Source organism: Coregonus lavaretus (genome assembly GCF_964263955.1).
Source record: "Coregonus lavaretus genome assembly, contig: HAP1_SCAFFOLD_1284, whole genome shotgun sequence".
Lineage (NCBI taxonomy): Eukaryota > Metazoa > Chordata > Actinopteri > Salmoniformes > Salmonidae > Coregonus > Coregonus lavaretus.
The window spans coordinates 55,001-70,082 of NW_028165979.1; the positions used below are offsets into that span (position 1 = coordinate 55,001).

At 42.7% G+C, this 15,082-nt stretch overlaps 1 protein-coding gene across 1 annotated transcript in view; it reads right to left on the reverse strand.

The window, feature by feature from the left end:
* Positions 1-15,082, reverse strand: part of LOC311115248 (FSD1-like protein) — a 66,651-nt gene that overhangs the window by 37,371 nt on the left and 14,198 nt on the right. The window contains exons 4-5 of the mRNA XM_084190444.1: positions 3,393-3,494; positions 992-1,014 (exon numbers count right to left, since the gene is read on the reverse strand). Coding sequence (XP_084046570.1) covers positions 992-1,014; positions 3,393-3,494 — 125 coding nt within the window. The remainder of the gene's footprint in view (positions 1-991; positions 1,015-3,392; positions 3,495-15,082) is intronic.

Below are 15,082 nucleotides of genomic sequence, written 5' to 3' on the forward strand. Positions count from 1 at the left end.
GATTTAGCAAGCAGTAGGCATTTAGAATTAAAATGTGGAGTGGAGCTTCATAGCTAAGCTACGTGTTGACATCACGTGCCCCTCATACCTTCCAAATGATTCATCAAATCCTCATTTATTCAAAAAACACCGTTTCCATCGTCATTTGTCGCAATAAATAAAGTTTGACAAAATAAAACATCGTCGAATGGATCAAAATGTTGTTGATCTTTAGAACATTTTCTCCTATCCATTAACACACGTCGCAATGCTTTTGTCGAATAAACCTGGGTCAGTGGAAACCTGCCTGATGTCACTTACCTTGGGGTCAGCAACAGCAAACAAAGACTCACACACGTTGACACACTACATACATGTACAGGTCAACTACATGTTACTGATGTCCGACCAGATAGCTGACTACATGTTACTGATGTCCAACCAGATAGCTGACTACATGTTACTGATGTCCAACCAGATAGCTGACTACATGTTACTGATGTCCAACCAGATAGCTGACTACATGTTACTGATGTCCAACCAGATAGCTGACTACATGAATAAGACAACAACAACTACAAAGACGTTATGTTAGTAAAGCACATAGAACAAGACCTCTAACTATTTGATCAGATAGGACTCTAAACCGTGCACTAAGCTAGGCATCTCACACCACTGCAGCATGACACCAGGCATATCCACTGCCTGGAAACCCGACATTGGAATTGCATTGAATTTGATGTTGGGCAGAAATGAGCGTTTGAATCAGGGACGTTTCCTCATACACAGCCTCTACATAGGGCCGAAGACTAGGGTTTTTAGTTTTAGTGAGGTCCGGAAGGAAGCTAAAAAAATATCATTTTCTACAACATTGTGGCTTGTAGAGGTCGTGAGAGGAAACGTTCCTGATTCAAAACAGTCATTTCTGTCCGACTTAGAATTCGATGCATTTCAACGTCGGGTTTCCATGCAAGCATGTCCAGAGACAAGAGAAGAGAAGAGCGTACCGTACCTATCTTTGATCTGCTTGGCAGCCTTGGAAGAAGAGGAAGAGGAAGAGGAGAGGAAGAGGAGGAGAGAGAAGAAGTGGGACTGTTAGTATCATCGAGATATACCATATGTTCTATATCTACAGTTAGTACAGCCATGCAGGCAAGGGATGGGGCTCAGCAGATGGATTGGACACACCCACACAAGCATGTTCTCCCAACTGACGCACGCAGTGGGAAGCTGAGGAGAGCATGGTGAACGTCGTCACACAGAAAAGCAGCGTGACTGTAAACTTCAGATTCTGTTACTGTATTATTGGAAATTGAGAAGGAAAATCACGTTTGTTAGTTTAGGAGAATACTATTCTTCATAGTATCAATACTTTGAAAGTGATTCAAAAATAACCAAACAAACTCCATGTAGTTTCAGTTGAAGACATACTACCACCTACGATAGCTGTATGAGGCTGCCGACCCGTAAAACAACGTTGACCTTCATTCACTTCCTGGTAGTCCTTGTCAGCTGATCACATTCAAATAGTGTTATTGTCTAAGGCTTACATATGGAGTGAATTCAGCGCCAACGAATTGTATTTGAATTCCATAATTTAGAATTTGTATTAGGACATTGAATTAGATTATTATTATTTTTATTAATTTGTAATGCACAATTTAATTTTATATTCAAATGCAATATTTATATATTGCATTCATTGTCTGTGTATCAAGTTTACAAACGATAATTTTAAGTTGATCAAAGTTTCATATATTCAACTTCTCAGATGCGTTCAGATTCAGTTTTCAGATTCAGATTCAAAACCAGAGACAACATCCTGGTACTTTGCAGGCCAGGCAAAGTAGAGGAGAATAGAGAATTAAAACGCTCACTGTGGTGAACAGAAGCTTCTTGCGGTTTCTGAAGCCAATGTGGCATGTTAAATGTATTTTCTTCCTATGAATTTGGCTCTAGCATTTGAACCGTTTAGGCTATAAGCTATTATGACCCCATTCCTGAAAGCTGAGACTCGCTGGAGCGTGGATGTGCCTTCGGTTCCCCTCTATGGTGATCACAGGCCGCTTTAGAAGGGAGTGTCACAAAACCCACAATTTGGCCCCCATAAGAATACAGTTGAATAGCCTTGTCATCGCCCTTCTTTCCACTTGAGTTCAAGCCTAGGCGTTGGTCCTGTGACTTGGATGGGTCTCTTCAAGGAGGAGGTCAAAGGGGGGTGAAGTGCAACACAGGTGGTTCGGTGACCACGCTCGTGTGATAAGCAACTTGTCTGAGACCTGAAAAGTAGCATTGTCTGGTGCACAGGAGACCTGAATTAGAATCCCATCAGTCAAACTAACACGTCTTCAGGTCTCAGGCAAGGTTGCTCATCACATGCATGGATCACCACACCACCTCTGTTCCACTCATTAAAACGGGGCACAGATCCTTTCTGCTTCTGTTTGCCACAGAAAGTAGTGTTTAGTACCCAGTCAGTTATATTGGTATGAGGTCAAACGGGGGGGTGACATGTAACCGAGGTGGTAATGATGAACCACGATCTTCACACAAGTAACCTTGCTGGAGACTTGAAGACTTGCGTTAGCTTCCTGAACTCGTCCATATTGGCTTTAGCTAAGTGGGCTAACACAGTCTTGTGACATGCAGGAGACCTGGGTTGAACCCAGTCAGTCACAAGAGAAAGATTAAATAGTGAGTGGAAAGGCTATCCTTAAAAAGGGCGATGACAGGGCTATTCAACTGTATTATTTTGTGACACTCCCTTCTAACGTGGCCTTTGATAATCATAGAGGGGAATTATTCCAGAAAGTCTCAGCTTTCAGGAATGGGGTCATAATAGCTTATAGCCGAAACGGTTCAAACGCTAGAGCCAAATTCATAGGAAGAAAATACATTCAACATGCCACATTGGCTTCAGAAACCGCAAGAAGCTTCTGTTCACCACAGTGAGCGTTTTAATTCTCTGTTCTCCTCTACTTTGCCTGGCCTGCAAAGTACCAGGATGTTGTCTCTGGTTTTGAATCTGAATTTAGAGAACTGAATTTGAAAACTGAATCTGAATGCATCTGAGAAGTTGAATATATGAAACTTTGATAAACTTGATACACAGACAATGAATGCAATATCTACCATATTGAAACTGAATATATAAATATTGAATTTGAATATTCAATTCAATTCAATTTGAAAACTGAATGCAATATTCACTCAATTCAGTTTCAAATCATGAAATACAAGTTCAATTGATGAATTCAATGATTAAATTTGTGCATTAAATAAAACAATATTACATTCAAATTCAACATCCTAATACAAATTCGAAATGATGGAATTCTGATTTCTGTTGGCACTGAAATGGCTCCATACTTGTTTTTGTCTGAGGCCGAGGCCGAGAGACCAGCCGCCTCTACCTTAGTGAACTCGTCCTCGTCTTTCATATCCAGAGCTTTGTTGGCAAACTCCAGCAGCTCCTCTGCACTCTTCAAGGCACTGCCGCTCTGCGTCAGTTGATGCTATGGAACAAACAGGGGGAAAGGACATTTGAGAAGGGTGATCTGTTACAATACCGAATGTAATTTACCTCGATACCTTATGTTGGAGACCTGATTAAAATAGAACAAACTAAAACGATCCACTAAATACATTATATACTGTGCCTTGCAAAAGTATTCATCCCCCTTGGCGTTTTTCCTATTTTGTTGCATTACAACCTGTAATTTAAATTGATTTTTATTTGGATTTCAAGTAATGGACATACACAAAATATTCCAAATTGGTGAAGTGAACTGCAAAAAATAACTTTTTTAAAAAAATTCTAAAAAATAACGGAAAAGTGGTGCGTGCATATGTATTCACCCTCTTTGCTATGAAGCCCCTAAATAAGATCTGGTGCAACCAATTACCTTCAGAAGTCACATAATTAGTTAAATAAAGTCCACCTGTGTGCAATCTAAGTGTCACATGATCTGTCACATGATCTCAGTATATATACACCTGTTCTGAAAGGCCCCAGAGTCTGCAACACCACTAAGCAAGGGACACCACCAAGCAAGCGGCACCATGAAGACCAAGGAGCTCTCCAAACAGGTCAGGGACAAAGTTGTGGAGAAGTACAGATCAGGGTTGGGTTATAAAAATATATCCGAAACTTTGAACATCCTATGGAACACCATTAAATCCATTATTAAAAAATGGAAAGATTATGGCAGCACAACAAACCTGCCAAGAGAGGGCCGCCCACCAAAACTCACGGACCAGGCAAGGAGGGCATTCATCAGAGAGGCAACAAAGAGACCAAAGATAACCCTGAAGGAGCTGCAAAGCTCCACAGCGGAGATTGGAGTATCTGTCCATAGGACCACTTTAAGCCGTCCACTCCACAGAGCTGAGCTTTACGGAAGATTGGCCAGAAAAAAGCCATTGCTTAAAGAAAAAAATAAGCAAACACGTTTGGTGTTCGCCAAAAGGCATGTGGGAGACTCCCCAAACATATGGAAGAAGGTACTCTGGTCAGATGAGACTAAAATTGAGCTTTTTGGCCATCAAGGAAAACGCTATGTCTGGCGCAAACCCAACACCTCTCATCACCCCAAGAACACAATCCCCACAGTGGAGCATGGTGGTGGCAGCATCATGCAGTGGGGATGTTTTTCATTGGCAGGGACTGGGAAACTGGTTAGAACTGAAGGAATGATTAATGGCGCTAAATACAGGGAAATTCTTGAGGGAAACCTGTTTCAGTCTTCCAGAGATTTGAGACTGGGACAGAGGTTCACCTTCCAGCAGGACAATGACCCTAAGCATACTGCTAAAGCAACACTCAAGTGGTTTAAGGGGAAACATTTAAATGTCTTGGAATGGCCTAGTCAAAGCCCAGACCGCAATCCAATTGAGAATCTGTGGTATGACTTAAAGATAGCTGTACACCAGCGGAACCCATCCAACTTGAAGGAGCTGGAGCAGTTTTGCCTTGAAGAATGGGCAAAAATCCCAGTGGCTAGATGTGCCAAGCTTATAGAGACATACCCCAAGAGACTTGCAGCTGTAATTCCTGCAAAAGGTGGATCTACAAAGTATTGACTTTGGGGGGGGGGGGGGGGGGGGGGGGTGAATAGTTATGCGCGTTCAGGTTTTCCGTTTTTTTGTCTGAATGATTGTTTGTTTCACAAAAAAAATTATTTTGCATCTTCAAAGTGGTAGGCATGTTGTGTAAATCAAATGACACAAACCCTCCAAAAAAATCCATTTTAATTCCAGGTTGTAAGGCAACAAAATAGGAAAAATGCCAAGGGGGGTGAATACTTTCGCAAGCCACTGTATACACTAACGGTGAAAAGTTTTAGAACACCTACCCATTCAAGGGTTTTTCTTTATTTGTACTATTTTCTACATTGTAGAATAATAGTGAAGACATCAAAACTATATTTTATATTTGAGATTCTACAAATAGCCACCCTTTGCCTTGATGACAGCTTTGCACACTCTTGGCACACTCTTGGCATTCTCTCAACCAGCTTCACCTGGAATGCTTTTCCAACAGTCTTGAAGGAGTTCCCACATATGCTGAACACTTGTTGGCTGCTTTTCCTTCAGTCTGCGGTCACACTCATCCCAAACCATCTCAATTTGGTTGAGGTCGGGGGATTGTGGAGGCCAGGTCATCTGATGCAGCACTCCATCACTCTCCTTCTTGGTCAAATAGCCCTTACACAGCCTGGAGGTGTGTTGGGTCATTGTCCTGTTGAAAAACAAATGATATTCCCACTAAACCCAAACCAGATGGGATGGTGTATCGCTGCAGAATGCCGTGTAGCCATGCTGGTTAACTGTGCCTTGAATTCTAAATAAATCACAGACAGTGTCACCAGCAAAGCACCCCCACACCATAACACCTCCTCCTCCATGCTTTACGGTGGGAAATACACATGCGGATATCATCCGTTCACCCACACCGCATCTCACAAAGACACAGCGGATGGAACCAAAAATCTCCAATTTGGACTCCAGACCAAAGGACACATTTCCACCGGTCTCATGTTTCTAAGCCCAAGCAAGTATCTTCTTCTTATTGGTGTCCTTTAGTAGTGGTTTCTTTGCAGCAATTCGACCATGAAGGCCTGATTCACGCAGTCTCCTCTGAACAGTTGATGTTGAGATGTGACTGTTACTTGAACTCTGTGAAGCATTTATTTGGGCAGCAATTTCTTAGGCTGGTAACTCTAATGAACTTATCCTCTGCAGCAGAGGTAACTCTGGGTCTTCCATTCCTGTGGCGGTCCTCATGAGAGCCAGTTTTATCATAGCTCTTGATGTTTTTTGCGACTGCACTTGAAGAAACTTTCAAAGTTCTTGAAATGTTCCGTATTGACTGACCTTCATGTCTTAAAGTATAATGAACTGTCGTTTCTCTTTGCTTATTTGAGCTGTTCTTGCCATAATATGGACTTGGTCTTTTACCAAATAGGGCTATCTTCTGAATACCCTCCCTACCTTGTCACAACACAACTGATTGGCTCAAAAATTCCACAAATTAACTTTTAAAAAGGCACACCTGTTAATTGAAATGCATTCCAGGTGACTACCTCATGAAGCTGGTTGAGAGTATGCAAAGCTGTCATCAAGGCAAAGGGTGGCTACTTTGAAGAATCTCAAATATAAAATATATTTTGATTTGTTTAACACTTTTTTGGTCACTACATGATTCCATATGTGTTATTTGATAGTTTTGATGTCTTCACTATTATTCTACAATGTAAATAAAGATAAACCCTTGAATGAGTAGTGTTCTAAAACTTTTTACCGGTAGTGTACTTCGTAAACAACATGTGTATATACACTACCGTTCAAAAGTTTGGGGTCACTTACACATTTCCTTGTTTTCGAAAGAAAAGCAATTTTTTTGTCCATTAAAATAACATCAAATTGATCAGAAATACAGTGTAGACATTGTTAATGTTGTAAATGGCTATTGTAGCTGGAAACGGCTGATTTTTTATGGAATATCTACATAGGCGTTCAGAGGCCCATTATCATCAACCATCAGTCCTGTGTTCCAATGGCACGTTGTGTTTGCTAATCCAAGTTTGTCATTTTAAATGGCTAATTGATCATTAGAAAACCCTTTTGCAATTATGTTAGCACAGCTGAAAACTGTTGTTCTGATTAAAGAAGCAATAAAACTGGCCTTCTTGAGACTAGTTGAGTATCTGGAGCATCAGCAATTGTGGGTTCGATTACAGGATCAAAATGGCCAGAAACAAATAACTTTCTTCTAAAACTCGTCAGTCTATTCTTGTTCTGAGAAATGAAGGCTATTCCATGTGAGAAATTGCCAAGAAACTGAAGATCTCGCACTTCGCAATAACAGTGCTTACAGTTGACCAGGGAAGCTCTAACCAGAATAAAAAGAGGAGTGGGAGGCCCCGGTGCACAACTGAGCAAGAGGACAAATACATTACGCCTCACAGGTCCTCAACTGGCAGCTTCATTAAATAGTACCCGCAAAACACCAGTCTCAACGTCAACAGTGAAGAGGAGACTCCGGGATGCTGACCTTCTAGGCAGAGTTGCAAAGAAAAAGCCATATCTCAGACTGGTCAATAAAAAGAAAAGATTAAGATGGGCAGTCTGAGATATGGCTTTTTCTTTGCAACTCTGCCTAGAAGGTCAGCATCCCGGAGTCGCCTCTTCACTGTTGACGTTGAGACTGGTGTTTTGCGGGTACTATTTAATGAAGCTGCCAGTTGAGGACCTGTGAGGCGTCTGTTTCTCAAACTAGACACTAATGTATTTGTCCTCTTGCTTATTTAATGAAGTCTCTGCTGAGTCAGACTGAGGCTGTGTCCCAAAGGGCACCCTATATACAGGGCTCTGGTCAAAAGTAGTGCACTACATAGGGAATAGGGTGCCATAAGGTTCTGGTCAAAAGTAGTGCACTACATAGGGAATAGGGTGCCATAGGGTTCTGGTCAAAAGTAGTGCACTACATAGGGAATAGGGTGCCATAGGGCTCTGGTCAAAAGTAGTGCACTACATAGGGAATAGGGTGCCATTTTGGATGCACCTGAGGCTGAACAGTCTCTCATAACTGTCCTTCCTACAGGACAAAGTTAGCTACAAGGTCTTCTAATGGTCAGCTATCAGAAAAACGACCAGCTGCTATTGCTAAGCCTCCTCTCAGGTTCCAGGGACCCCAAGGAGAGAGGACCAGAGAGGGGGAAAGGTAACAGAGAGTACCCCAAGGAGAGAGGACCACAGCAGGGGGAAAGGTAACTAAACACCTGCTTGGTTGGGGAAGGCTAGCTGAGCTCACAGTGACACAATAACGTTTTGGTTCATCAGCTGACAGACAAACTCATAACAATGGTAAATGCTGGTAAAACAGCTTAAAGGGTAGCTCTTGGAAAAAACGCATTAAAAGGGAATACCAACTGTTAAAACGAATCATGAACAACATGGTTTAGTTTGCAGTCCTTCAAAAGAGTCTGTTATTTAAAGTTCTACTGACACGGATTTAATAACTTTGATGAAATAAAACAAACAGGTGTATATTTTTTCATTTACCTGATGAAAATATATGTTTCCATGGGTCACATGATGAGACATGAGTATGTGAGTTCAGTAGCCAGTTTATTAGGTATACCCATCTATTACCGGGTCGGACCCCCATTTTCCTCCAGAACAGCCTGAATTCTTCGGGGCATGGGAACGTTGCTCAATTGGTATCAAGGGACATAATGTGTGCCAGGAAAACATTTCCCACACCATTACACCACCGCCACCAGCCTGTACCGTTGAAACCAGGCAGGATGGGGCCATGCGACTCATGCTTACGCCAAATCCTGTCTCTGCCGTCAGCATGACGCAACAGGAACTGGGATTCGTCTGACCAGGCGATGTTTTTCCACTCCTCAATTGTCCAGTGTTGGTGATGGCGTGCCCACTGGAGCGTTCAATAGAACAGTAACTGAAAGCCTCAATGCCTGTCTGATCTGCTTTATATAGCAAGCCATGGCCATGTGACTCACTGTCTGTGAACCATTTTCGTGAACGGGGTGGTGTACCTAATAAACTGGACACTGAGTGTATATCATAATATATATCATATCATAATATAATATATGCCATTTAGCAGCCGCTTTTATCCAAAGCGACTTACAGTCATGCGTGCATAAATTTTACGTATGGGTGGTCCCGGGAATCGAACCCACTACCATTACAAGCTTGACGTAATGAGGACCAGCATACCAGGCAGTACTCACCCTCAGAGAGGGATAAAGGGGTAATCTCTCATTTGGGGGTAATTTCAGACACTTTTTTGTTCCTGCTCAATGGACTTAGAGAGTTGGCTAGAGAACTGCCAGAGCAGCACGATGACATCACACACCCCAGGCTGCCTGAGAGAGGGGGTGTACACTAACCAAGCACTACAACAACACCCGTAACTAATACCAGTGGTGAGGAGTGGTGTTACAGGGAGGAGGTTAGGAGTGGTGCCAGGTAAATAACCTCTCCCTCAACGTCAACAAAACGAAGGAGCTGATCGTGGACTTCAGGAGACAGCAAAGAGAGCACGCCCCCCCCATCCACATCGACAGGGCCGCAGAGGAGAGGTGTCAAAAGCTTGAAGTTCCTTGGCGTGCACATCACCGAGGACCTGAAATGGTCCCGTCACACAGACAGTGTGGTGAAGAAGGCACAACAGCAGGCTGAAGAAATTCAGTATGGCCCCTAAGACCCTCACAAACATTTACAGATGAAACAATTGAGAGCATCCTGTCGGGCTGTATCACCGCCTGGTACGGCAAATCCACAGTCCGCAACTGCAGGGCTCTCCAGAGGGTGGTGAGGTCAGCCCAACGCATCACCGGGGTCACACTGCCTGCCCTCCAGGACACCTACAGCACCCGATGTCACAGGAAAGCCAAGAAGATCACCAAGAACCTCAGCCACCCGAGCCACGGCCTGTTCACCCCGCTGCCATCTAGACAGAGACAGTACAGGTGCATCAAAGCCAGGACAGAGAGACTGATAAACAGCTTCTATCTTAAGGCCATCAGACTGTTAAACAGTCACCACTAGCCGGCCTCCGCCCAGTACCCTGCCCTGAACCTTAGACACTGTTACTAGCCGGCTACCACCCGGTACTCCACCCTGCACCTTAGAGACTGCTGCCCTATGTACATAGAGTCATTGAACACTGGTCACTTTAATAATGTTTACATACTGTTTTACCCACTTCATATGTACAGTGGGGAGAACAAGTATTTGATACACTGCCGATTCTGCAGGTTTTCCTACTTACAAAGCATGTAGAGGTCTGTAATTTTTATCATAGGTACACTTCAACTGTGAGAGATGGAATCTAAAACAAAAATCCAGAAAATCACATTGTATGATTTTTAGGTAATTAATTTGCATTTTATTGCATGACATAAGTATTTGATACATCAGAAAAGCAGAACTTAATATTTGGTACAGAAACCTTTGTTTGCAATTACAGAGATCATACGTTTCCTGTAGGTCTTGACCAGGTTTGCACACACTGCAGCAGGGATTTTGGCCTACTCCTCCATACAGACCTTCGGACTTTCAGACTTTCAGCTCCCTCCAAAGATTTTCTATTGGGTTCAGGTCTGGAGACTGGCTAGGCCACTCCAGGACCTTGAGATGCTTCTTACGGAGCCACTCCTTAGTTGCCCTGGCTGTGTGTTTCGGGTCGTTGTCATGCTGGAAGACCCAGCCACGACCCATCTTCAATGCTCTTACTGAGGGAAGGAGGTTGTTGGCCAAGATCTCGCGATACATGGCCCCATCCATCCTCCCCTCAATACGGTGCAGTCGTCCTGTCCCCTTTGCAGAAAAGCATCCCCAAAGAATGATGTTTCCACCTCCATGCTTCACGGTTGGGATGGTGTTCTTGGGGTTGTACTCATCCTTCTTCTTGGTGGTCCTCTGTAGCTCAGCTGGTAGAGCACGGCGCTTGTAACGCCAAGGTAGTGGGTTCGATCCCCGGGACCACCCATACACAAAAATGTATGCACGCACGACTGTAAGTCGCTTTGGATAAAAGCGTCTGCTAAATGGCATATTATTATTATTATTATTCTTCCTCCAAACACGGTGAGTGGAGTTTAGACCAAAAAGCTATATTTTTGTCTCATCAGACCACATGACCTTCTCCCATTTCTCCTCTGGATCATCCAGATGGTCATTGGCAAACTTCAGACAGGCCTGGACATGCGCTGGCTTGAGCAGGGGGACCTTGCGTGCGCTGCAGGATTTTAATCCATGACGGCGTAGTGTGTTACTAATGGTTTTCTTTGAGACTGTGGTCCCAGCTCTCTTCAGGTCATTGACCAGGTCCTGCCGTGTAGTTCTGGGCTGAACCCTCACCTTCCTCATGATCATTGATGCCCCACGAGGTGAGATCTTGCATGGAGCCCCAGACCGAGGGTGATTGACCGTCATCTTGAACTTCTTCCATTTTCAAATAATTGTGCCAACAGTTGTTGCCTTCTCACCAAGCTGCTTGCCTATTGTCCTGTAGCCCATCCCAGCCTTGTGCAGGTCTACAATTTTATCCCTGATGTCCTTACACAGCTCTCTGGTCTTGGCCATTGTGGAGAGGTTGGAGTCTGTCTGATTGAGTGTGTGGACCAGGGGCGGTGTGTTCATTAGGGCGATATGGGCGACGCACTGCCAAACGGGAAAAGGAAGGTTTTTTTTTCTAATCAATTATATCACGGCAACAGTAGTTATCAGTGTTCTAATCTAGACGTCTGATCTGCCACTAAATGTCCAATCAGGCTAAAGTCGTGCTTCAAATGTCCCCGCCCGTTTTGGGGCGATTTCAGTCAGGTTGAAAATCGCCCAGAAGTCTCTCATAGCCTCTAATGTAAAATCAATTTTTTTCAAATATCAGAGCTTTCAATACAATCTCTATGGGTTTCTGAGGGCTTGCACTTACGCGCTTTCGTCATACGTAACATAACCATGAACGTAACTAAGAAAAGAGCGGGTAGCCTCATCAATCAATTCACTACTACTGTCAAAATGGCTAGCCTTCAGTGCAACTCGATTGTCTCTTTGAAAGAAGTTCCTTTTTGTCGGCGAACAAATCAAGATAAATTGGCAACGAAACAATTAGGACCTCCCAGACCAAATTTAATAATTCAACAGGTTTCTACTAAGCAGAGTCGTGAACACTGTCTACGAGAATCGAGACGACCTCATAGAATGTTTTGAAGCCATTTGGACGGGTTCATTGGGTTCATTTTACCAGCCCACCGTGAGAGAGGCATCTGGCTACGTGAGGATGCTACATGATGAAGATTTTATTTTTTTCCTGCGGCTTTTTCACAAAATCATGCCCCACGTCGACATTCTGTACCAGAAGCTACAGAAGAAGGACATCGATGCTGTCTTTATCAAACGTGCCCTCGACAGCTTCACAAGCAGTGTGCAGGCCATAAGGTAAGATTAAACAATATCATTCGATCTTTCTCAAAGCAGAGCTTTATTTGAAAATGTATGCATGAAAGGAGACTGCATTTGTGTTTGAAATTACATTATTCTCATTATATATGGCCAGTGGTGTAATCTAGCTTATTTTATATACTATGTGTACTGTACAGTGGTGCTCATAAGTGTATGAACACATTCTAAAGTTGACTAAAAAGAGGAATAAAAAAATAAAAAAATCATCTTTTGGAAATTGATCTTAATGACTTAATTAAAAAAGTTGGAAAATCCAACCTTTAAGGACACCAATTTTCTTTTCTTTTTTATTCAACTTTAGCATGGGATCATAAGCTTATGAGCACCACTGTATACTGTGCTGAACATCCAGGCTATGTGAGACACAAAGGCTAACTTAAACACTAAAGACTTTATGCATCCCTGCCCATTTTAAGTGGAACTGAAGTATTTGTACTATACATGGATACATTGCATATACCTGTGCATCACATAGACAACAGTACTGTACAAAGCCAACAAACACATTGGTCTGTTTGCCTTCAGGGACTCCTCTCAACAGCAGCTGCAAGAAGCAACAGGAGCCAAAAGACCCAGAACAGCTTTGAGAGAAGAGGAGAAGCAGAGGCTGTCTGAAGAGGTCTGCAACACCATCCTGGATCACACCAAAGAAAGGTTCTCTTTCTCTGGCCACCTTGTGAGTGCTACCTTACTGCAAGCAGACATGTTTGAAAGGTACTGCCATTCATTTCCTGATGAGGCTCTGAATGCCACTGTGAATGCATACCCCATGCTGAGCAAGGCAAAGCTCAAGACAGAACTATCTCTGATCTATGAGAATCCTGAATTCAAGGGTTGCTGTGGTGCACTGGCACTGTACCAGGTTCTCATGAGCTACAACCTCCAGGAGACGTTCTCTGAGACTGTGACTCTGTTGAACATCCTCATAACTACTCCCATGACAACAGCTGAAGCTGAGAGATGTTTCTCAACTTTGACACGAGTTAAGACATTCCTGCGAAATTCAATGGGCCAGGAACGTCTGAATGCACTGGCCATGCTTTCCATGGAGAGGGAACTAGTCCTCAGCATGCCTGATTTCAATGAGAAAGTCATTGAACGCTTTGCTGTATTGAAACAGAGAAGAGAACAGTTTCAGTACAAGTAATGTAGCCTCTCTCTCTCTTTGTCCCTCCCTGTCTGTCTCTTTAACACACACACGCCCAAATCAGTTCACAGTTGATGTTGTTTAAAATAGTTATTTTTCATTTAAAAAAAAGTTTTTAAAAAAATAATCTGTTCATGTTCATTTTTACAAATCTATACAATTGGCCAGAATATGGTTGTTCATATTTACAAATCTATACAATTGGCCAGAATATGGTTGTTCGTTTTTACAAAGCCATACAGATAGCTGTGTTTACCTTTTCTAGAAATTACTTTCAAATTCTGTTTTCAGGCAAAATGTCTATCACTGTTCATTTTCACAAATCTATACAAGAGGGCAGAATATGGAAGTCTATAAAAATGTCTTATTACCAATAACTTGCATCAATGTTTTCAGTAGCCTCTATCAAAAGCTCCTGCTTGCTTGTTGTGAATTATGCTCAGGTGCACATATTTCCAATTCAACCATGAGGCAAAAAATGTGGTAAAAGCTCTTGTTGATCCTGCAATCTGAACAAATACCAAGATGCTGTATTTTCAGCTGATATTTCATTTGTTTATGGAAATGCATATTGTTTATGCAGTGTTGAGGAATGTGAAAGAACACCCTTGATTATTTTTACTGTGATAACTTATTTTGATTTTGTAAGCCAACACTTTTGAGATCAGTCAATAAATGCTTCTGGTATTGACTTATATGCTGCCCCTGTCTTCATGTTGTTGCTGGACATATCTTTTTAAAAATGTGTGTAGGTCACCTAAATCATCAGAAAAATTGCCCCCCCTGAGAATTTTTTCAGGAGCCGCCACTGGTGTGGACAGGTGTCTTTTATACAGGTAACGAGTTCAAACAGGTGCAGTTAATGAGTGGAGAACAGGAGGGCTTCTTAAAGAAAAACTAACAGGTCTGTGAGAGCCGGAATTCTTACTGGTTGGTAGGTGATCAAATACTTATGTCATGCAATAAAATGCAAATTAATTACTTAAAAATCATACAATGTGATTTTCTGGATTTTTTTAGATTCCGTCTCTCACAGTTGAAGTGTACCTATGATAAACATTACAGACCTCTACATGCTTTGTAAGTAGGAAAACCTGCAAAATCGTCAGTGTATCAAATACTTGTTCTCCCCACTGTACATACTGTATTCTAGTCATGGTTCATCCAATATATACACACTCACCGGCCAGTTTGTTACACGAAAATGGTTCGCTCCTACAGACAGTAGCCGTGGTTTGCTATATAAAGCAGGCAGACAGGCTTCGGGAAATTCAGTGTTGGGTCAGGGGTTAGGGGTTAGGGGTCAGGTACCTGTAGTTCATGTGCCTTCTTGGCCCCCTCCTGTTTGATGGTGTTGGGTTAGGGGTTAGGGGTTAGGGGTCAGGGGTCAGGTACCTGTAGTTCATGTGCCTTCTTGGCCCCCTCCTGTTTGAAGGTGTTGGGTCAGGGGTTAGG